Source organism: Molothrus aeneus, chromosome 1, assembly GCF_037042795.1.
Source record: "Molothrus aeneus isolate 106 chromosome 1, BPBGC_Maene_1.0, whole genome shotgun sequence".
Classification (NCBI taxonomy): Eukaryota; Metazoa; Chordata; class Aves; order Passeriformes; family Icteridae; genus Molothrus; species Molothrus aeneus.
The window spans coordinates 132,212,916-132,235,540 of NC_089646.1; the positions used below are offsets into that span (position 1 = coordinate 132,212,916).

Genomic DNA, 22,625 nt, shown 5'->3' on the forward strand with positions numbered 1-22,625 from the left:
GCTTATATCCAGCCATTGCAGCACTCCCATGATGATGGTCATCCCACCATGCTTCTGTGATGGTGACAACATCAAAACCTTCCTGCTAAACAATGGCTTCCAGCTCCTCCTGCTTGCTGCCCACAGTGTGTGTTGGTGTAGATGCACTTTAGCTGGGCCAATGGTTTTGCCTGCATCACAGACCTGCCACCCTAGGTTCATCTCTAGTGATCCTCCCCTTTCTGAGGTGCATTTGACTGGTACATTTGCCTCAGGGGAGGCAGAGAATGCTCTATCAGTCAATCTCTTCCTCAGATGCTCTAACATCCCTTAATCCTTCCACCCCCACTTTGAGTTGTACTGCTAAGCAGAGCAGATCACTGACCTACTTACACCCAGGTGTTCTGTTACCCCTCTGATGACAGTGCCAGGCTCTGGCACTCCCTGAAGCCAGCTTGAGCACTAACACAGGTGTCTGAAGCCCAAGTAACTGTGCAAATATTCATCTCTTGTGCATATCAAGTAGCCTTAAACCTGCCACAAGAAAATTAAGGATACTCTAGGTATCTATATATACTTTAAAGACATTGAGTACCAAATGACTGGTCTTATGCTTAAAAGATCCTGTAGAAATACCTGACAGTTTCACATATAGAAACTTCAAATTTTTAAGAAGCATTCCCACAAACTCAAAGTTATTCACACATCTGTTTAAAGGTTATTCTACTACCTCAGGCTTTAGTATTAGTCTCTTAAGTGTGTTATCAGCCTCAGAAATGAGGAGAAGCTCTAAAGCAACAGTCAACCTCACCCAAAGCTGTTACATAGCAGAAGAATTAAAATTTAAAGTGCTTGCTTTCCACCTTTGAAATAAGACCTTCTACTGACTACAAACAAACAAAATCTTATTAATTTCTATTACTGACTTACTAATGCTACTATTCACTTTTCCCCAAATTAAGTACATCCCAAATGGTCACATTTGCTTTTTTGTTTCAAACAGAGATACTGAAATGTTTTTTTCTTCCTGGTCCATAATAGTCTGTATCTTTGACTTTAAAAGGCTGTAGTTTCAGTCTTAAAAGATTCCTGTAAGTGATGCAGTAAAAATCAAGTCTCCTTTCCCTTTCTATAAAAACATTAGCTAAAAATATGTCTTCCAATTACTGGTTTTGATTACCAGTATTCCCTCATGGAAAAATTCTTCTGTTTGTTTTTATGGCCCCAAAGGAAATACAGTTCTAAGTTAGACTTAAAAAAACCCCAAGTAAATCAGGAATTATATAGTTTACCAATCATTCAAAGAAAGTAGTTTGCCAGAAGCCAGTATTTGAAGAAAATGCTTTTTGAGCTTAGTACTATTTAGATAACTGTAACTTCCCTAGGTTTTCTTTTTACACTCTCTAGTCGTGTCAAAGGACGGAAATTTGACTTCCTGCTTCCCTCTGTAGTAGTCAATCTACAGTCCTTCTGCAGCCCCTTCAGCAGCTCCATTAACTCCCGTTTTTCCAGCTCTGCCTGCTCCAATTCTTGGCGGTGCTGCCTCTCTGCAGCCATCAGAGACCGTACATCTGACATCATTCGTGACATCTGACTCTGAAATGCAAACACAAATTTACTGCAAGAAACAAACCCTCTTCTAATGATGCTGCAATGAAGTCAAACTGGCCACGCATGTTGGGTGATCGAGTCTTTGGAATAAAAACCACCAAAAATTTTTTTTGATAGTGCAACAAGTGTAAACAATTTGAGACACAATCCAGCATTCACCTTGTGGGATGGTCTTGTTCTAAAGATTACAATATGTTTTTCAAAAACATTTTGTTTGCATATTCTGTTTCTTATGAAGTATGATAAGAAACAGCCAATTTACCTATGTGCTGCTTTTCTTTTCTATTTCAAGAATCGAAACAAAATATGGTTGTGGTTATGTTCACATACATTCTTCAAGGATTTAACATCAAATCCAGTAAAAATAAAACTGTGAACTATAAATTTTTTAAAACTTTTTAAAAGCTTTAAAAACTATTGCTTTAAAAATAATTTTCTGTGATATAATAAAAAGAGGATGAATAAAAGGATAAGACAGCCTTGCTTATTACTTGATGAAGTTTACTGTGAACCTTTCCAACCTTCTGATCACAGTGCAAATACCACTCTTGGCAGTAGGGCTCTGTGTCAGCTCTGGACTAAGCCACTTCAGATAGCAATTAAAAATGGAGCTGAATGTTTAATTACATCCAGTTTTGTGATGCATACTCTACATTTAGACACTGAAATCAGTTTCAGATTGATCTGCTGACAATGTTATGCATGCACAGAACACGGGAGGAGTACCCAGGTAAGCTCCAGTGAACCTGAAGCAGTAAACCACAGGAATACAGAATCCAGCCTGCTTCTCCACACAGATAACCTGGCAAAGCTTTGATGGTTTTGTTCCCCATACCTAATGCCATTTTCCTCTGTATGAGACTTTATTTACAAAATAGAAACTGCTACTGGGAAAAGCAAAAAGCTAGACTGTTAAGAGAGGAAAAAAAAATTGTATTTACCTTTAGTTCTTCAATTTCATTTTGCAGAATACTCTCTTTTTGGACCATATGCCTTCTCTGTGAATCTAACCTTGACTCCATCTCATGCTTTGCCTCCTCCACTCTGCAGATCATTTCTGACCTGAAAAGTTTATTTCTCCTTGTTAAGTCTTGTAAGCAGAGAAAAGAATGATCTTCAAAACCCAGAAAGCCTTCTTGCAGCCAAGCAGACTGAACTGATTCCCATCAAGCTCTACAGGATGCCTCTGTAGAGGCATGATTTATTAATTTAAAAAGAAAAACAGCATAAAGATGTGCATTGTGCCCAGGGGCATTAAAGTGCCCATGAGGAGCCTATGGAGGGACAATCAAATCATACTCCTCAAATAAAATATTCCCAGAGCTCAAGAAGGTGTATTTATGACTTTTAAGTGATTTTCTATTGTTTGCCTACAGTATGTGCTTGCTGAGTGTTATGAAATAAGAAGCAGCCAAGATAAAAAGTCTGAATCCTATAGTATTGCTAAACAAGTAAGGAAGTGAGACCGCCTGGGTGTGTGGACATGGTAGGCACTTACAGACACAGTTTAGTGGTGGGCCTGGCAGTGCTGGATTAACTGCTGGACTCAATGACCTAAAAGCTCTTTTTCAATCTAAATGATTCCATGGTTCTGTGTAACCTCGTTCACTTTTATGGTGGACACTAAATGACAGTATGCAGTAAACTGTTACAGCCTAGTCACTCACACAGCTCCACAGCCAAAACCAGATGGCACTACATTAACCTTTTGAATTCAGAAACCAGGTAGCAGAATCACTTGTGTCTCAATGCATTTAAACCATATTTGAGCCTGACTTCACAGCAGTGTTCAAAAGCACAACACTTAGGAGCTGAAAGATACACATGGGAAGGAGTCTGAGCGGGGGAAAAAACCAAAGTAGAACTGGAATACAGTGCAAAGGGAAAGCTACAGAAACCTACGTAAGAGGAAAACAATGAGGCTGGTAAGAAGAGTCATATTCATCAACTGTTTATCTACCAGAACCTAAAAAAAAAAATCATAATTAGACCTTCAGTGGTTGAATCTACCTGTACCTGCCAAAATACTTACAGATTTTTATCTTCTCAATCTGTAAAAACATAAACTAAATACAATTATTAAATAATGTGGCTTCATCTGTATAAGAGGCCAATGGAAGAATTAAATTGCCAGCTTCCATTTTCTTAGGTTTTTTGTCATTTGTCATTTTAAATAGGAAGCTTGCAATTCTGTTCAACTGCAAGCAAATGGTATTTTAAGATTTATGGTAACTTGGAAAAAACGCTCAACAACAAATGCCCAGCAAGAATTTAAAGTCTATGCTGACACATGATAAAGTTCTGACCTGTTAGCATCAAGGAATTAACGGCCATTTAACACATACCAGAATCCAGTGCTAGTATTTCAAAGTGCTTCATGCAGTGACTTTCAGCCCAGCCCAGCCCAGCCCTGAGAGAAAGAGAAGCTTTGTACCGAAGCAGCTCCAGCTCCGTCCTCAGCTCTGCCACACAGTTGTGCTGCGTGTCCTCGGCGCTGAGGATGGTGAAGCCGCAGCCGTTGGGGCACTCACGGCTCCGGTACTCGCACACCGCCAGGTGCCCGTCCAGGTTACGCCGCTCGATCTGCACGGTGCAACCTGAGCAGGGGGAGCAAGGCAAGACAGCATCTACAACAAAAGCACTCTCAGTCATTCCAAACAAAAACACTCAAGAAAGGAAGCTGAGAGAAGTGGTTTCCTTAGGACATGAAATATGACAGTTACACATACGTAGCTACTCATACAACGCTGTTAGGAGGTCTCACTAAGATACTTAACCATTAACTGAGAACACTGAAAGGCTGGAAGGAAGTATTTTCTGTATTTTCTGTAAAGTCTTCTACTGCTGGTCTGGCATTAAATCAACTTCAGTAATGACAATCCTGATGCCAAACTAAGACACTAGCAGCTTGCCTGTGCTACCATCATAGATTGCAATGACTGGAATTTATAAAGAATACACATGTGTAAAAAATATTATGCTATCAAACTTAAAGAAGTAGTAAAGAGAGATGTGGATGAGATGGAATGTAAACTTGTTTTCCAAACAATTTGTTGGGTCTTGTTGCTAATGTACTAGACCGTAATAAGTTAGAACATTTATTATGAACATTTAATAACTCATACAAAGATAGAAATATTTCCACAGAAATTCTGGGATACAAACTTTGCAGTTCTGTAGTGATTAAAAGTAAAGCGTAAAGAATCAAAAATAAGCACTATATAAATTATTGCTATATTCAACTCTCTAAACTTGAAGTTTGTAGTCTCAACTTATGAAGTCACACTTAGGAAGTTTGTAGTTTAATTGTTGAGACTCCCTTTGTTGAAGTACACACTTGCATTTAATTCAAAGAGAATAATGCATTAATGCAAAGAGAATATCAACTTAAGGAAACTGAAACAATGGAGTATTGAAACATCCCAACAAACCATGCCAGAAAATGGCAAGTGAGTTCTCTAGAAGAGCTTTACTAATAAATCTAATGATTTGTAATTGAGGTACTTAAAATACATTCCATGTATTTTTGGGAAAGAGTTGAAGAGATGTAAGAGCCTTCACACGCCAAACACCAGACACCCAGTGCAGTGTAAAAACATGAATCTGTAAAACACTGTAAAATACTTAAATCTGTAAAACACTGTTGTTTCTGTAGGAAGTAGAACAGGTGAATCAATCATCCGCAGAAGTCACTTCTGAGAAAAATTATAACTTCTAGCAGAGCAATTCTAGTACCTTCATCATCTCATAATTAATTACAATGGCAGCCCTTAGCATCATTAATTAGATTTTAACTTTACCTAGGAGCAGACAACATTTCAAATTAATTCAATGGGTAAATTTTAACAGTATGTTCCTTTTTAGAGGTATGCTTCTTTCTCAGGAGGTGTAGCCTTGCTTTAAATAAAAACCTCAACATGAACAATTCTAACTGGAATTTAGCTTAGAGTAATTCTTATTTCCAAGATATATTTTTGTTAAAGCTATGTCACAGAGCTGACAGCTGCACATGCACCAGGCAGTCAGGTGTTTTATAAATAAATTATGATCCCTAAGTCTTCTGCAAGGGCTACTGCATTCATTCAAACATCAAAACATGCAGCCAGAACTGGAAAACACTCATAACTTGACAGAAAGCAAAACTAACGCACTACTACATTTTCATACATTCAAAGTTCATCATATTCATTTTGGTTAGTTTTTGGATAAGAAACAGTTGCTAATCATCAAAACTGCCATAAACATATATTTTGTTCAAAACACTGCTGTAAAGAGCAGATTGTGCCAAAGCTTTGAATTTCTGTTAGGAAATAATGGCCATTATTTGCAGTTCTGTTGATGGGAAGATGACAAATGTGTTTGTTTAACATAAAGGATTCAACTTTGAATGTTACTCACCAGCATTGGAGCAGGGTATCTGACTGTACTCACACTCCCTTTCATGCCTGTCTATAGACTCCAGAGAACAAACCATTTCACAGCCATACTCTCTGTTTCTGCAATGTAGCTGAAGACGGTTTAAATCATTTTTCATATATCTACATGCAAAGAAAAGAATTTGTCCTTAAATCTTGGAACACTATTGAAAAATGTGTACTTTCAACTTTTGGGAAAAGAAAGCAAGACTCTAATCTCCATCAGGAAAAATTGTGAGTAACTAGCTAAATTTATTTATTTATTTATTTTTTAAAGAATTCAAGTGACCATATCAGGAAAAAAACCGTTTGAAAGAAACAATGTTAATGAAAAATTCAGTCTCCAAATTTAAATGCACAAATGAATTCTTTATTTTTGAATAGTTTTTAATTCTGACCTTTCACTGGCTCAGCAGATATTATCAATAACAAACACCAGGGCTACTCATTTGCCATTTAAGTTCTCTGTTTCTAAACATGTCAGACTACAGGACTACAGGGAGTAGAGATAAAACAATCTAAATATTAAACTCTAGTGCTCTGTCTACACTATAGCTGACTTCCAGATAGTAAATCTCAAGAATGAAAAATTATGTTCAGAGTCCTAACAAAGTTAAATTTACTGTAGCTGGAGACTTTAAATACATAACTGTTAATCTGAGCAAGATTAGATAACGCAGATGTTAAACAGCAAGCAGCGTCTACTGTTGAAACTGTTTTGTTCTGACACTAGCAAGAATTAACATTTAAAATAGAACAGTTTGTTTGGGCAAGACCAACAACAATCATATGGTCCAACTGTCTGACCAGCTATAGAAGGCACTAGTGAGAACAGCCTACAAGGTGGTTCACAATAGACATTCCTATGTCTAAAGATCTTTTTAAAAATGATTTGAAGGTCAGAAATTTGGTTAATATCTCCAGGAACTGTTAATTACAAACCAAACTACAGCATCTAAGACTGAAAAGAGATACAGAGTGTGTAGTGACTGTCATCAAGAGTCGCTTTGCTTGCTTTCTCTAAAATCAAGTATGGAGAAGTTTTGGTGCTGTAAAGGACATTCAGAGTAATATCCAGACAGGCATCTAGAATCAACATCAAGATATAAAAAGGTGGAGAATAAACTAAGTGTCCTTTCAGTTTTGAAATCCTAACACCCTGATGGTTAGTTATAATAAATAGAAAATGCTAATGCTTTCATGTAAGTAAGCAGTTGGTGTCTGCCAGAGGCATACTGGATAAAGACAGCCTGAGCAACAGTATTGACAGGAGATGAAGCTGTGCAAGCAAAACTGAGAAATCCTAAATTCATGTAATTTCAACACACATCAAGGTTACTGGATACCTATAGAGAGGTCGTAGCAAAGACACATCAATCACTTGTCTGTCTTCAGGGCAGTTACTGTGATGAACAAGCCACCCGTGGATACAGGCAGTGCAGAAAGCGTGTTCACAAGGAGCCTGCAGTGGATCTTCCAACACGTCTCGGCAGATGGAGCACAACAGCCCTTCATTAACATAGCCCACGAAGCGCTCAATGTCATAACCCATGCTCTCCACACCTTCAACCTGCTCAAAAACCCCAAACACACAGAAATAAAGCAATCTTTGTGCTGGATCTGTATGGGTAGATCCACAAAGAGGCCTGAAAGCAATTCTAAAAACATGGAGACCATAAAGTGAATAAAGAAGTGAATGTGGGAAAGCAAACAAACATTTACACACTTCATAGACTTTCAGATTTAAGGGAATTTGAGAATTGTACTGCTGGATGTCAGAATCACAATTTTCTATCACGAAATTCTGAACTCTGAAAGCACAGACTTCGGCACAGTGGAGCTGCGCTTCTTCTGAATGCTGTTATTGAACATAATTGTAGCAGCCACTGTGAAACATACAATTTCCATTTATATGAATTCTACCTGAAGCAGAAACATCACACAAGTTCAAATGCAAATGTTTGGTTTCCATTTTAAAACCTTTCGTATAATGCCTAACAAACTTACAAAACGGTGTTCTTACCAACAATAGCTGTGGCACTTTCAGCTAACAAATCCTGGATTGATGAACTGCACATCATTTAAGATGTTGCTTTCATATTGAAAAAAAAGATTCTCTAGTCACTGTAGACCTCCATTTCAGAGGGAACGTGAAACCTCCACATGCTTAAAGACATACTTAATATTCAGGAAGTAAAAGAAGCCAAAACTGCAGCTAACCTTGAAATCATGAAGAGCTACTGTCTTTTCCTACATGATCTATTTTATAAAACTGAGAAGCTTTGGAATGGATTTGAAAGCTTTGTGAAAAAGAACTAATGGGCAATCTGCCTTCATCTAAATCCTATAATGAAAAACCTCGAGGAATTTGGCAAGACTCCACAGAACTTGCTTAAAAGAATAAGTTTTAGGCTCCACATTGCTCCTTGATGTACAAAGTTACAATTGTAAACCCACTGAGACTCACAAAAGAGATTTTCATTAGTTGTGAGATTTTCTAAATAAAATAGAAAAGGAAGATATCTTACCTTTGTAGATTTTACTACATATATATGTAGTTTGCCCAAATACTCCAGAAACAGTTTTCTGATCAGTAAGGCATGTAATGCTTCCTTCAGTTTCTCTTCACTGCTTTATTATGCCTATGAGAAAAATTACAAAGAGTAAGGCTCAGTAGTGTTTCCTAAGTTACTGAGTCCTATGTCTAACAAGCCAGCTACTGAATAGATGCTGTCCTAACAGCCCAATAAAATCAAGTTTTCTAAAGCAAGCCACTGAAAACCTACAATTCAACACAGGAGAATTGACTAGATTATGGTGAAAATAATCATCAGTCTCTGTTTCAATTACTACTGATGCAGACATTTAACACAAAACTGAACACCCTGCCGATGATCAATTTTAAGCCAGTTTTGTTTGTAAGACTGAAGACAACAGAATTAGTACTATTGAAAAGTAGCAACTGAAATCTGGTAAAATTATATTCCTCAAGAAGATAAAAGTTCCTTATTGACCTGTTCTAATCCCGTCATGACAGGCAGTTCATTTTTAAAACAAAACTATTACAGTCAAGTTTGTTGTATTGGCAAATATCATTGCTGTGTAGCATAACTAGGGTTGATCACTTAAAACATCATAACATATAAGATATCATTATTAAACCCCTTAAGTTATGCTAGAGGACTTAAACTGCATATATAGATTAGATAATATGAACTGTAAGCCTAACACCTTGATTTGGTTTGGTGGATCTGCTTTTAGAAAACTTTCAAGGACAGGTAAGAGAAAAACAAAGTACTTTTACTGTTCTAGAGTTCTACTCAACAGTTCTAGTGGAATTGTGGATGCTGTGAGCTACATTTTGCACAAACACTGCTAGTCCCTGAGGACCAAGTCTTCAAGACACTCTTCAGCATATTTTAGCAAGTTTGAAGACTATTTTTATCTAATGGGGAACAAAAAACTTTATTTGTGCTTAACAAGAAATGAAGTGCAACAGCAACAACAAAATATATATATTATATACATATGCATCTGTATATAAATATATAAGGATATATAAAGCCCCAGCCAAACCAAAGTTCAAATGAAGAGTGGATGGGAACTTTGAGGCAAAAAATAAGGGGGATTCTTCAGGACATTTTGAAGACTCATGTTGGAGCAGCAAAACACAGTGCTGGAACCCTTGTGGCCATGGATCTGGGACCTATGCCAACAGCTGTTACTGAAGTCCCAGACTTCTTCCAGTAGAAGTTTCCTAACCTGAAGAATCAGAGATGTTTTATTTTCTCATCAACTTCAAGAGATGCACCTTGTCAAGAGATAAGCAGAGGGAGAGCATTTGATGAATGTCATGTACTTTAGCAGTACAGATCACTTTACCCAGTATCTTTACCACAAAATGAGATCATTTTCAGCTTCTGCTTATCCCCAGAAACTTCTCTCTTCTCCATTTGGTCTCAAAACTTAGTTTCCCAATTCCACTAGAATTCACCAATTGTCACACTACTTTTTTTTGATTGCACCTAGAAATTACATCATTTCCTTGAGAGATGTCAGTTGCTTAGCTTAAGCAAATAACTTCTAAACAGAATAAGTCACATAGAATTATAATACTGTGTGATTTAGAAGGCTGCTTGCTTATGTCTACTTGCTTAGCATATGCAGCTTGGGTTGCAGGAAGCCTTAGGCTGAAAGCTGTGGACTTTTGCCTAGACATGCTTTTGGCTGGAACTGAGTTAATTTCCTTAGCAATTTTCCCGTAGCTGCTACAGAGCTGTGATTTGCCTTTAGAATGAGAAGAATGCTGCCAACACATCAATGTTTTAGTTGTTGCTAAGTAATGTTTATCCTGAGTCTAGGACTTTATTTTAGTTTCCCATGCTCTACCGGGGAGCAGGTGCACAAGTAGCACAAACCAAAAGATAAGGAGCTCATGGTCATCAGCAGAAGCTGCAACTCGAGATAAGAACAGTTAATAGCTTGCCTGCATGGACATGGAAACAGAATCCAATAAGCTGTTAGAAGACCCCAGACCAAAAATCACCACTGGATGACAAGGGCCGTGTGAAGATCATGTAGGGGAGGGTGCATAAATTGTAAGATATCATTGTGCAGAGATTTCTTTGTTTGGGAGAGAAAGCCCACAAACTATGACATGCTATTTGCCTCTTATTGTTTCATATGTTTTATTTTTCCCTGCAGTTCTGGACAAGCAAAAATCTCCTCCAGACTTCACAGGTATCAAGTGATTTTTCAACAGTTGTCATCCCACATGGTTTGCCAGGCAGATGCACATCCAAAATCAAAACTAGAGATTTGGTGTGGATACGGTAAGAGGGAGAATACAGGTGGGATGTACTTCCCAACAACATCATCACATAGCTTGCTAAATGCCTGGCACTAATCAAAGCTATTCCACTGTGAAAGTCAGGACACTGAAATGAAACTAGTGACCTTCATTTTTGCATCTGCAGTAGCTTCTGATTTTTAAAAAATGCTTCTTTTTCATGTGACAAAAAAAAGCATAACTGTTTGAAAGTCTGGAGTGAACCATGACAGAACTACAGATGTGCATGGTTAAGACAGCATTTTCAGAAATGCTGCAGGAACAGAGTCCATGCAGGGCCCAGGGATAGGTGACACTGAGACATGACATTTCTTCAGCCTTTATTTTCACAAATCCTGCTATACAGAAGCAATATTTTAGTGTGTTTTTTGCCACTCTGACACTGTAAGCCACTTCAAGCATCAGTGCCCGAAGGGGCAGACTCACCCCTTCAACTGTGACTGTACAAGTGGTTTCTCAGGCACTTGATGCATTACTCTCAGTAACTGACATGTTTTAAGACTGAATTGGGGGGGAGAAATTAACTGTAGCAGTTTTCTTACGATAGCCCAAGCCTATCTATCCAAAAATTAATGTGCTCCCCACCTCCCTCCACCTCCTCCTTTGAATCAGTGAGAACATTTAATTTGCCCTTTTCCTGAACTGGCTCATGCAACTCACCATACAAACAACCATACCCTGATTTGATTAGTTAGGCTACAATTTCTTGTAAATGGCTCAGCAAAAGCTCTAGGGACTGTGAAGCAGGGCATGACCAGGCATAAGAAACTGCAGCCAGGGCAGAAAGGGAAGAAAGACAGACAGCAGCAGTCAAGGATGCTGAGGGATACTACTCCCTCAGCTCAGGTCCCCGGACTGGTACATTGGGGAGTTGGACGAATATTCGTGTAAGAGAAAAGGTACAGAGGAGGGTAAGAATAAATGAACAGCAACACCACCTTACACTGATGCAAACAACTGGTTTTGTTTTTGTTTTTTTTTTTCAAAAAAAAGCTTATATAAAAATTATGAGCCAATTTAAGGCCTCTACCAGGAACTACATAACTACTATAGCTATTCTGTCAAAGAACATTTTTGTACAACACATGCTGTTCTGCAAAGCCTACTCAGAACAATGCCATCCATGGCATGCCTGGCACAGACCAGAGTCCAGAGAAGGGCAATGGAGCTGGTGAATGATCTGGAGAATGGAGTTGGTGAAGGATCTGGAGCACAAGTCCTAAGAGAAGCGGCTGAGGGAGTTGGGGGTTGTTTAGCCTGGAGACAAAGAGGCTCAGAGGGGACTTTACGGGTCCACCTGAAAGGAGACTGTAGCCAGGTGAGGGCTGGTCTCTTCTCCCAGGCAGCCAGCGACAGGATGAGAGGCCACCGCCTCAGGCTGTGCCGGGGGCTGGGTTTCAGGTTGGACAGCAGAAGAATTTTTACACAGAAAGGGTGGTCAGCCATTGGAATGGGCTTGGTGACCCCAGAGGTCTTTTCCAACCTAATTAATTCTGTAACCACCTTCGGTCATAGGTGCAGGGCCGGACTCTGCCTCCCCGAGCCAAGCCCAGGGTCAGAGCTCTCCCCTCGGAGCTGTGGGAGGGGGAATTCTGTACAGCTAACAGGGGAAAGGCCTCCGGATTCGGCCCGGGAAGGCGCTTCAGGGACGCAGAGCACAGAGCTGGCCTGGAAACATCTGGAGGAGCGACCCGACACCAAGAAACAGCACCTGCGCTGCCTCAGGCAGCGACAAACACCCTTACAGCTGCACACGCCCTTCCCGCTCCCTTCCCCACACGGCAGCGATGCCGCCGCCGGCCCGGCGCAGGGCCCTGACAACCGCTGAGCATGAACCCCGTGCACCGCCTCCCGCCCCGGGCCCCGCTGCCCCCGGCCCGCTCGGGGCCGCGGCCCCGCCACTCACCCCGCCCGCCGCCGCTCGCCGCCGCGCAGCCCAGCTTCCCTTTACGGCCGCTCTCGCTTGACGGCGGCGCGGCGGGCGGCCCCTTCCGCCATGCTGTGTGTGGCACAGACCCCGCAGGCCGGCACTGCGCATGCGCATGGCAGCGCCTTTCCCGGGTCCTGTCCCACGGCAGGCCCCGGCGCACGCGCGCCCGGCGGGAAGGGAAGGCGGCGCAGCGCGCACGCGCGGTGCGGCCGGTGGGACTGCCGGGAGAGCGCGGCGGGACAATTGAGCGCGGAGGCGGGAGCGGAGCGCAGCGCAGGTACGGGCGGCACGGGCGGGGGGCCCGGTGGAAGCGACCCTGGGAAAGACCCTACAAATGATCTAGTTCCAACCCCCCTGCCGTGGGCAGGGACATCTTTCACTAGACCAGGTTGCTCAAAGCTTCATTCAAGCTGGCCCTCAGCGATGGGGCATCCACAAGTTCTCTGGGCAACCTGTTCCAGCGCCTCACCATCCTCAGAGTGAAGAATTTCTGCCTTACATCTGATCTAAACCCGCTCCCTCAGTTTGAAGCCATCCACCCTTTTCCTTTCACTACATGCTCTTGTAAAAATTCCTTACAGCTACTCCTGAGCTGAAGCGATTTTTCAGTAATGTTGGTGACGATGCACTCGCTGCCTGCAATTTAACTGTGTAAAAGCCGATGCTGTGTCACGTCTCTGCAGTTGCCCACAGCCCCTGTTCTGCCTTTGTATCTGTGCCGGCAGCGCCTCTTCAAATGCTCCAGGAGCAGCTGTTAATTTTGGGCTGAGATGGGCATTGCGGCTGCCTTCAGCAGAGCTCCGTGCACACCGTGTTGAGCTGGATATGTAAAATCTTGAAACATTCTTTATATGTATATTTAATTTTCAGTGCAGCTACTAATATACCTTTAGGGCCAAAGTACTGAAGCGGTTTCAGTGCCTGACAAACCAGAGGCAGCCGTGAGACGGTTTGGGCTGTGGTTTCGCGGTGCGCTGGGTTTGCTCAGGCATGGTTGCTGATAGCAGCCAGGAGCAGTGCTTTCTGCATGGCTTGCAGCTGTTTCCCTGCAGCCAGACCTAACAATAAGGCAGGTGCAAGGTTCCCTGGTGTATCGTCTCTGAGGAAAGGGTATATTTGCATATTCTTTCATTTAGTTGTAGTCTGGAGCTGTTCCTTGCCTTGCTATACTCACTCTGATCTGAAAGTTTTGGCATCAGTGGTTTGTTGTACATCCCTGATGTTCTATTCCTATTGGGTAGTGGTGTAAAGGGACAAAATGTAAACATTTTTGTTATTATTTTTTTAACATATTTTTACTATATTTTATGAAAGCTTGTATTTTAAAAGACAAATATGTATTTCTGGATGCAATGTTTAATTTTAAAACCCACAAACCCATAAGGGTCTTTGTAGTTACAAGTAGGTAATACTGGTAACAGTGAAGGTACTGAGTTATCAAGGATAGTGTCTTCAAATGTCTTAGTAATTTTCAGATCTCCTAATGAGTCTGTTTTTGTGATTTTAGACCAAATGACAGTGTAATGGCCAAATGGATTTGGGAAGCAGAACACTTTAATCATGGATATGTGCAATTTATGAACTGTGCAATTTCTCTGTCCCACAGAACCTCAAGTGCAGTGGGCAGGGTTAGTGTAGCACTGCAGCCATGCCATGCACAGTCCTCATGCAGAGCCCTGGGGTGTCCTATGTTGTCTTCCCAAGTGTCACTGCAGTGTAGGGTTGGGTAGAGAGCTTGTTCAGATTCCTGTGGCCCCTGAAGCTGGCTCTGCTGAGCACTGGCACTTTGCAGTCTGCTCCCCCTGAAGGTTCTTGACACCTTTGCAGTGTTCACAGTGGCTTTTCATGCTACAGACATAATGTTATAATAACCAAGCTACTCCCTTAGTGCATAGGGTTAACTAAAACTCGTTTGCTATCACTGTTGTCAGGTAAGCCCACCTTAAGTGAACTGCTGTAGACACAGGCTTCTTTCCTTGTATTTTTAATAACAGCTACAGTGGATGTGACAATGATTGAGGCCATTTTGCCCCTGAGATTTATGTCTAGTAACAGCATCGTATATATGCTAATTGTGCAGACATGGGGAGAGAGCAGTACTCCTGCTACCAGTCTTTGCATGTTTGCAAAGTGTCGTGGGAGTACTTCAGTGCAAACCTTGGGAAGAATGGTGGTTGTGCCCCAGGAAGCCACTGGAGTGCAGAGTAGCACCAAAAAAGGTGCAGAACCACACAGTCTGCTGCAGCAGGATGCAAACATGCTTTTGAGATGGTACAGAAGTTTGATTCTGCAATCTGTATTATGGTTTATTTTTAACCCAGTAGTTGGGGGGATAATTTAAACTAAACGTGTAAATGCAAAATTTAACCTGTAACTGCAGTGTAAGTTTTGCTTGCCTTCTTCATTTTGGCTGCTGTGTCATTCTGTTGGAGTTTTCTTCTTTTGTTTGATTTCTTTCTACTACTTTGAAGGATTAAGACTATAACTAGTTTTTCTATTGGTTGCAAAGTAAACTTTGTCATATTAACATTGGCATATGTTTGGTTTTGACCTAAGGTTGCTCAGGGGAATAATAGTTATATTTTGAGGGAAAATCTATAAAACATTCCTCCCACTGTTCAAGTGGACATAACATGGAGCAATAATATCCACTGTAATTCAGTGATAATTTTCTCCTGAATGTTAATCTTATTATGGTGAACCTGAATGACCAATGTAATTGACTGTTTAATGCAAAATGCTGGTCCCAGGTGTGAGACATACCTTCAAGATTCATTGTGCACTAATTCATTGTTCATTGTGCACTAATAATGAGCTTTTCAAAATTATGTTTCCAGTGCATAGAATAGTAAGTTTTGCTTTAAACTGTCTTTCTTTTCATAAACTGGTGTAAGTTTGCTAAGTAGCCCTATATTGTGCATCTCTAGAGCATTTATTACTATTGGGAACTGCATTAGTGGCTTTTTAAATGAAATTTGAGGTGTTCAGCTGCAGAATTTGCTGTAGTTGATCTTTCTTTGTAGTTAAACAAAGCATTGCAACGATACTACTTTTTCTTAAATGTTATTATGCTTGTGAGTTCATATTGTTATTTGAAGATCTTGTAGTCTCCTTTGTATTTTGAAATAGTGCTTTTGTTGTCATCTCTGGATATATTTTTATATTTAAAGCCTATCCTGACTACAGTTGTCTTTATCTGCTTCCTTCCTTCCTGTCCACCCTGCAGAGCAGCACAGCTGAATATGAGGCGATCTGCAGCTCCCAGTCAAGTCCTAGGAAATGCTGGCAAAAAGCCAAGGTTTATACCACCAGGAAAATGCAGTGCTGTTTGTCTCAAGAATGAAACTAAGGAGATGGACCAAGAAATTAAGTTAAAGGAGGTAAACTGAGCAGTGCACTAAAAAGTACTTTGTACAGTATTATGATTAAAAGATAACATCTGAGCTCACCACAAACAATCTCTGCTTAAAAAATCTATTCAGAACAAATTTTGGCTTACAGCTTTACTGTAAGTACCTTTGACCTTGCTTCTCAGGTTAGGCTTCTCTCACTGTGGAGTGGTTGCAGAAAAATGTTTTTCAAATAAGTAAAATTAACCAGTATTGAGTCCAAATGCAATTCTCAAGTGTAAATGAGGTGGGGATTGCATCTTGGCAGGGGCTTTATTGGATTTTTGTGAAAGCAGTTTAAAAGCCAGGATACTTGTCATAAAGTCTCAGTATGCTGAGTTGCAGTTCTGCTGCAAAGGGACTTTCTCTGAAACCTTTAATATTGACACAGAAAAGCAGCACAATATTTATTTCTCTACAGAAGACTTGTATTAAACTAAATTCATAAACTATTTACACAAGTGTTTGGTATTGTGTGCACACACGTGCTGTTGTGATACATATAGTTTTGCAGAGATGGACATATTTATATAACAATTTGATAATGACAGTTAATATGTCTTGAAATCCCTTCTTGTTGCTCTTTTCTCTATTTCTCTTCACCTGCATGCAGGAAATGCTATTGTGAACTTATTTCTCTTTTGCAGATAGATGAGAAAGAGGGAGGTGCTTCATTGCTATCTAAAATAAATATCAAGAATCAAAATGAAAATTGTACACAGTCTGTGGAGTCAACTGGAAAAGTAAAGACAAAAGCATGTTTCAGCATTAACAAGTGTAGCAAGGCAGAAAAGAAAACAATAAATGTGCCCAAAGCTGGTAAGATGCTCTTTCTTTTTTACTACCATGTTCCATAACAGAATTTTAAAGTTTATGAATGATAGACTGCATATACTAAACTTTTGTGAAGTACTATTATAAGCATTGTGCAGTGGTGGCATTATTTGGTGTTACACTGGATAGAGTGAAGAGACAAGTGTTAAACAAATTTTTTAATAAAAAAGGAAAGAACCAAGGTGTTTTGGAAGCCAGTTGGTAGTGCTGCTATTCAGGTTTGTGTCTTCCTGAACAGCATTTTAGTCAACTCACTCTAATCTACAGTTGGTGCAACAAGAATTGTAATACCTTAAATAGTGGGGAAGTGTTGTAATTTGGAGACCTTGCTGACCTCATGCAGAGAAAACTAACAATTCTGAATGGATTCAGGTTTTTTTCAGAATTAATGAGGTTTTCTTTTCTTCAGTGTCTCCAGTGGGCACTTAAGGTTTAAGCCAACTTTAGCCACAGAGCAGAACTGGCTTTGCTCATTTGTGGATGTGCACTTCATCAGCTGTGCCCTGATAATGAATGCCCCTGACAAACCAGGGTAGTAAGCACTGCAAAGACATTGAAGTGTCTGAACTATAGCAAGTGCACTTGGATGGACCTGAACAACATTGTGGGGTTGAGTGTCTTCATTTCCCAGTCTTGGTGTGCCCTGACCACAGATGCAGCACAGTTCTGTGTTGTGTGAATGCAAGTGTATGACCTCAGGAGCCAAGTACATCTTGAAAGCCTGGCACTTGAACTGGATTACTAACACTGATGGATGAAAACTGCTCCTTTTGGAGCCAGCTTAGGCATTTTAAACACCTGTCTTACAGTTATCTCACTGTTGTATCTTTGTAATTAATTACACTGATAATAATGGTTTAAGGTTCATTTAATTAATAACACTTTGGTTAGTGAGTGAAGTTTTAAAAGAGCATTTCAGGGCCTCTTATCACCTTGAATTATTGGAAGGCTTTAACAGTTGCATTTAATTTTGTTTGTTATAAGACCTCTTAAATCTTGAAGCCCCGTTGAAGCAAAACTGACAGAGCTCTGTGTCCCAAGGTCCAGCCAATAGTGAGGCTAATTCCCAGAAGGGAATTGTTCCCAATAGGCACACATATGTCCTATATACACATACACATGACTGGACACATAGGCCAACACAGATATGGAATACAGCACTCAGGCAAGCACAAACAGTGTCCATGGACACATCCCTTCCCTTCTCTGACTGCTTGGGGTGAAAGCCTGTTTGTGGAAAAACAAATGAATACACATGTGTTTATATGTAAATACACATGCACACAGAGAATTTAGATCCCTCCAGTAACTGACCTTATGCACTGCCTCTGTTCAGTAGCTGGCTCCTTGGTTTGTTGGACACCCCAGCTGTAGGCACATCAGCCACAGAGGCCACAGCTCCCAGTCCAGCTCCTGGTACACAGACCTGCACTCACACAGGTACAAGAACACTGTGGGTCCCACAGTGACTTGTCTTAGCCACTTGGTCTACTCAGTGGTGGGCTCCTGGATTCAGTGATCTCCCAGTTGCCTTGCGCCCAAGATGTGCACACGTACAAACATTTCTGGCTGGTTGCTGAACTTACCAGGAGCCAACCCCCAATATGTCCTGGTCTCTTGAGTAACTTGCATGGACTTTTTGGTCCCTTCAGTAGTCAAGTCTCAGACCCTCTGGTCTCTCCGATATCTGGTCCAGACTCATGGCTGCTCCAGTATTTGGCTTCCAAGCCTCTTATCCTGCTTGCCAGCTAGTCCACGTTGGTGTTAGTTAGCAATCTCACACAGTATGTCCAGGCAGTGTACTTGGTCTCTGGCCTCTCTGCTAGCTGACATAGCAGGTACCTGAGCTCTGTAACCTGTCCAACTCTAGCTTTCAACTGGGAAAATATTTAGAAATGTAGTTTAGTAGGAAGATGGGACTTGGTCTGGCAGTAGGATGTAGTGCATTGCTGAGGAAGCTTACTGACCTTCAGCTGTTTAAAAGTGGCTGCCTTTTTCCTTTTATTGTTACATGCTTGTTCCTGCTTGAACCATCTTTGTGTGTCCCTTTCGCATGTCTGTGTAGTTTTTGATTCTCTTTTTCTCCATCAAAGCCCTTTCTAGCATCTGGGGATTGCAGAAATTCCAGGCCCTGGTAGGCAGCAACCCCCTCCACTCTGTAAGGTGCTTTGGAGAGCCTTTCCCATTGACTGTTCTTTTCTGGATTTCAGTCCCAGAAAATGGGAATGTCATAGCCCTGATAGGATGCTGCCACTGGCATGGTTTGTGACCCAGAGTGTATGCACTCTGTTTGGCAGAGCTAATGTGGGCAAATTCAGCTTCCTTGCATGTGTTTGTCTTATGGCTTTTGTGTTTATCTGCTGCATGCTGAAACTTCCAGTTGATGCCTAGACTTCAAGAAAATTTTCAGTGTCCATGGGACATGTTGAGGGGTCATGCTTCCCTATAGGTACATCTACAAAAATTTGTAACTGCCAATTCTGCTTAGCAGTGCACTTAAAAGATAAATAGCGGATTTAATTCCACAATAATCTGGGAAATCAGCAGTCATTCCAGCAAAAAATGTTATGAAGTGGAAAAGATGCTAAATGTCTTTTTCATATCATGAATTCTGGGTGCAGCTGGTATGGGTCCTCTGTGATGACTTTAGAAAAATAACCAAAAAGTTTTGGAGTGAAACTGGGTGAGCTACTTCCGTTGATGTGCTGTTGCCTTTCTGAACAAAGGCATTTTGTGCCAAAACCCTTTCTATGCATGCAGAATGAGGCTAACCCTGCAAGCCTTTGAAAAGCTGCCATGAAATGTGCTATAAAAGAAGAAGTCCAATGTCAATGTTAGTTATTGTTTTCAGGTTCACTGGTGAGGAGAGCACTGTAGTGAGAAAACAAACCTGTATTGAGTCTTCCTTAAATCTTAAGTAATTTTTTAATAACTTAGCTTTTCCAAGACAGTTTCTGCCCTTACGTCACTTTTGTCTGCTATTCATTACAGCTAATGTAGCGATTACATTGATTATGTAAATCATAACCTTCTTTGTAGTGTGAAGTTAAATTGTTTTGTCAAAGCTGGCTTTGGTATGAAATTCAGAAGTAATGGAAACCAGTTGTAAAAGCCAGAGTCAGTCGGGGGGTTTTATTATTATTAGTATTGTAATGGAATTATATTTGACTGTCAGTCTCTGGAGCCTCATACTTCTCTGTTAAAGGGGCATTAAAATAATTTTAAGATTGAAAAAGCCTGTGTGTATGCATTATTTTGGTCTCCATATCATTTAATGCAGATGATAAACAGTTTGATAGTTATATATCACACTCAAAGCTGCTGTGTTTGGGTTTCCAGTGCAGCAGTGGAATGTGTAAATAAATACCCTAGGTTCCACTGAAATTCTTTTGAAACACCTGTGAACCATTGGACAACTGCACTGTTCACAGACCTAATCTTTCTGAAACCCAGCCCCTGAAAATGCTGTACATTCTTTCAAAAAAAAAAAAAAAAAACCAACCAAAAAACCCCAACAAAACTCAGTTATCTGACACATGGTGTCCATTTCTTAGAGCAGAAAAGTAAGGATTTTATTAGATGGAATCAATCTTAAAAATAGAGCATGTCTGGCTTAAAAGATATTTGTTTTTCTAAGCATCTTCTAAAAAACCCTTTGCACTAAAACGTCATTAATGAAAGTGAAGTGCAAGGGACTCTGAAATTCTGTGAGATGAGGTATTTCCAGAGACATTAAATAAGTTTGTAGCAACAGTTGAATGAAACCTAGATATGTGTTGCAATTTTAGGAGTGTTTGAACTGTAAGATTTTGAACATGTTCCTTGGGCAGTTTACAACTTGTGATTATAAGTTCTGAATACTGGAAAATAATGTTACATGTTTCTTTGTAGGAAAATGAACTTCACTACTCTTTTAAGAATTGGTGTTTACTTCTTTTTAAGAGGAATGAACATGGCAATCTCTTTGGTACCTTTGTTTTGTATTCAGAATTTAATACTTTTTCACACAATGGATCTTTGGGAGGGAGGTGGTTTATTTGACATTGTCATTAATACTTTTTCTCACATGCCTCCAAAGAATTCAGCTAAGTGTGCATGCTCTTTAAAAATGAAAATTACTTAAACATTCCTAAACTATTTACCAGTAACTGAAAACAAAACCATTAATGTATTTGGAAGGATATTATTGTACTTCTCAAGTACTTGGTTTCTACTTGTCCTCATGACATTCTGAGGTTCTATTAGCAATAACAAGAAAATACAGATAATTTGCATTTGAAGAAACAATGGACAGGGAGATCCCTAAACTATACTTAGTAGCGAGTGGGATTGGCAAGAACTGAGGTTTTTACCCACGTTGCCTCCTATTTAAGGGTTTAACATGTATTTATTTTATTTGTATAAAACAAACATAATTTAATTTGTGTTTATTATCTGAGTTTACAGCTTACTTTCTGTTGGTACTTTTAATCTAGGAGAATGTTGCCATGTTTTGCCCTTTGGGCTTACTGTTTTGTGTGTGGAAATGAACAGCTCTTTCACCTGAACACTTAGACGCAGCATTCCAGTGGGACTGAGATTTCATTGTTTGAACCGGATGTAGGTGAACAGAAAGTATGGATAAAGAGTTTTTTCTGTTACAGCTCACCACCTGTTTGGTTGGTTTTTGGTTCAAGAGTATCTTGTTTTTCATCCATCACTAACATCTGCTAATGCATCTTGCGAGAGGAACTTTGCCAGCAGTCATGGTCAGATACTATCTTTGAGCTAACAGTGAGGACAGATCATAACTGTATTTCATAACGTGGTTAATGTGCTCGCCCCATGTCTCTAAATAGATGTTTCTGATAATATCAACTGTACTTATTATTTGCATACAGTTTTGAATATATTTTCTCTATCTTCTCTGGAATGTTAATGTCTACTGACTACATTCGTCTGTAAGATTGGGATGCTTTGCATACTTAAGCTTCATTTTTCATAATGTGGTTCCTTCAGCTTTCTAGAACATTGTTACAGGTCTGTCTGATACCTCTTATCACTTGATATCAGTAAAGTCTTTTTAACCAATTAATGTGAATATTAAGAGAAAATCCACTGTTCATTTACCACAGTAGCAAGCAATTACCTGTCACTTTTAATCAGAGGATTAAAAAATTTTATTTTCAGGACTTTCATATTGTCTAGTTTCAGTCTTAAATGTGTACTTATTGTTTCTAGTAACAGAACTAAAACTATTCATGCCTGGCATCTCATAATGAAGCAGATTATTCGTAGAATTACTTTGATATCTGCAAAAGTACAAGTATTAATTTAATTTCTGTTGTTGCACTTCACAGATGAACTAGAAAAGATATTTCAGTCAATCTATTTTAGTGGTGGAGCTGCATGTGTAGCTGCAGTTCTCTGTTTAATAAACAGCTGGTAAAGCAGTTAAATCTTGGGGTAAAAGATATTCCGTAATCATCTGTAGCTCTTAATAATTACCAAGCACATCTTAGAACAGCTAAGATGTGACTGGATGCCTGAGTGTAAGTAATTTATTACTGCATTGTTTGCAAGTAATATTTTACAAGTCTATAAATTTTGTTGTAATTTCTTATTCAAAATAGTATCAA

General features: G+C 39.9%; 2 protein-coding genes across 2 annotated transcripts in view; one reads left to right on the forward strand and one right to left on the reverse strand.

Moving 5' to 3' along the window:
* Positions 1-1,308: 1,308 nt before the first annotated feature.
* Positions 1,309-12,856, reverse strand: LOC136566280 (RING finger protein 151-like). The gene is made up of 7 exons (XM_066565364.1): positions 12,761-12,856; positions 8,534-8,647; positions 7,352-7,575; positions 5,989-6,128; positions 4,025-4,187; positions 2,532-2,652; positions 1,309-1,575 (listed from the first exon to the last, which is right to left on the reverse strand). The coding sequence occupies exons 3-7, from the start codon at positions 7,555-7,557 to the stop codon at positions 1,342-1,344; spliced, it is 864 nt and encodes a 287-aa protein (XP_066421461.1). The 5' UTR covers positions 7,558-7,575; positions 8,534-8,647; positions 12,761-12,856; the 3' UTR covers positions 1,309-1,341.
* A 142-nt stretch (positions 12,857-12,998) lies between these two features.
* The window catches only part of RAD54B (RAD54 homolog B), a 63,239-nt gene continuing 53,612 nt past the window's right edge, over positions 12,999-22,625 (forward strand). Inside the window, exons 1-3 of the mRNA XM_066565387.1 lie at positions 12,999-13,061; positions 16,011-16,164; positions 16,821-16,992. Of these exons, the coding sequence (XP_066421484.1) occupies positions 16,027-16,164; positions 16,821-16,992 (310 nt within the window). The 5' untranslated portion in view covers positions 12,999-13,061; positions 16,011-16,026. The remainder of the gene's footprint in view (positions 13,062-16,010; positions 16,165-16,820; positions 16,993-22,625) is intronic.

What these genes read in the sequence shown, in the direction of transcription:
- LOC136566280 (XM_066565364.1), bottom strand. Translation starts at nt 7,557, where the DNA reads ATGGGTTATGACATTGAGCGCTTCGTGGGCTATGTTAATGAAGGGCTG. An exon ending in TTGCTACGACCTCTCTATAG is followed by an intron (nt 6,129 to 7,351) that starts GTATCCAGTAAC and finishes CTTTGCATGTAG; the next exon opens with ATATATGAAAAATGATTTAA. An exon ending in ATGAAATTGAAGAACTAAAG is followed by an intron (nt 1,576 to 2,531) that starts GTAAATACAATT and finishes TTTGCATTTCAG; the next exon opens with AGTCAGATGTCACGAATGAT.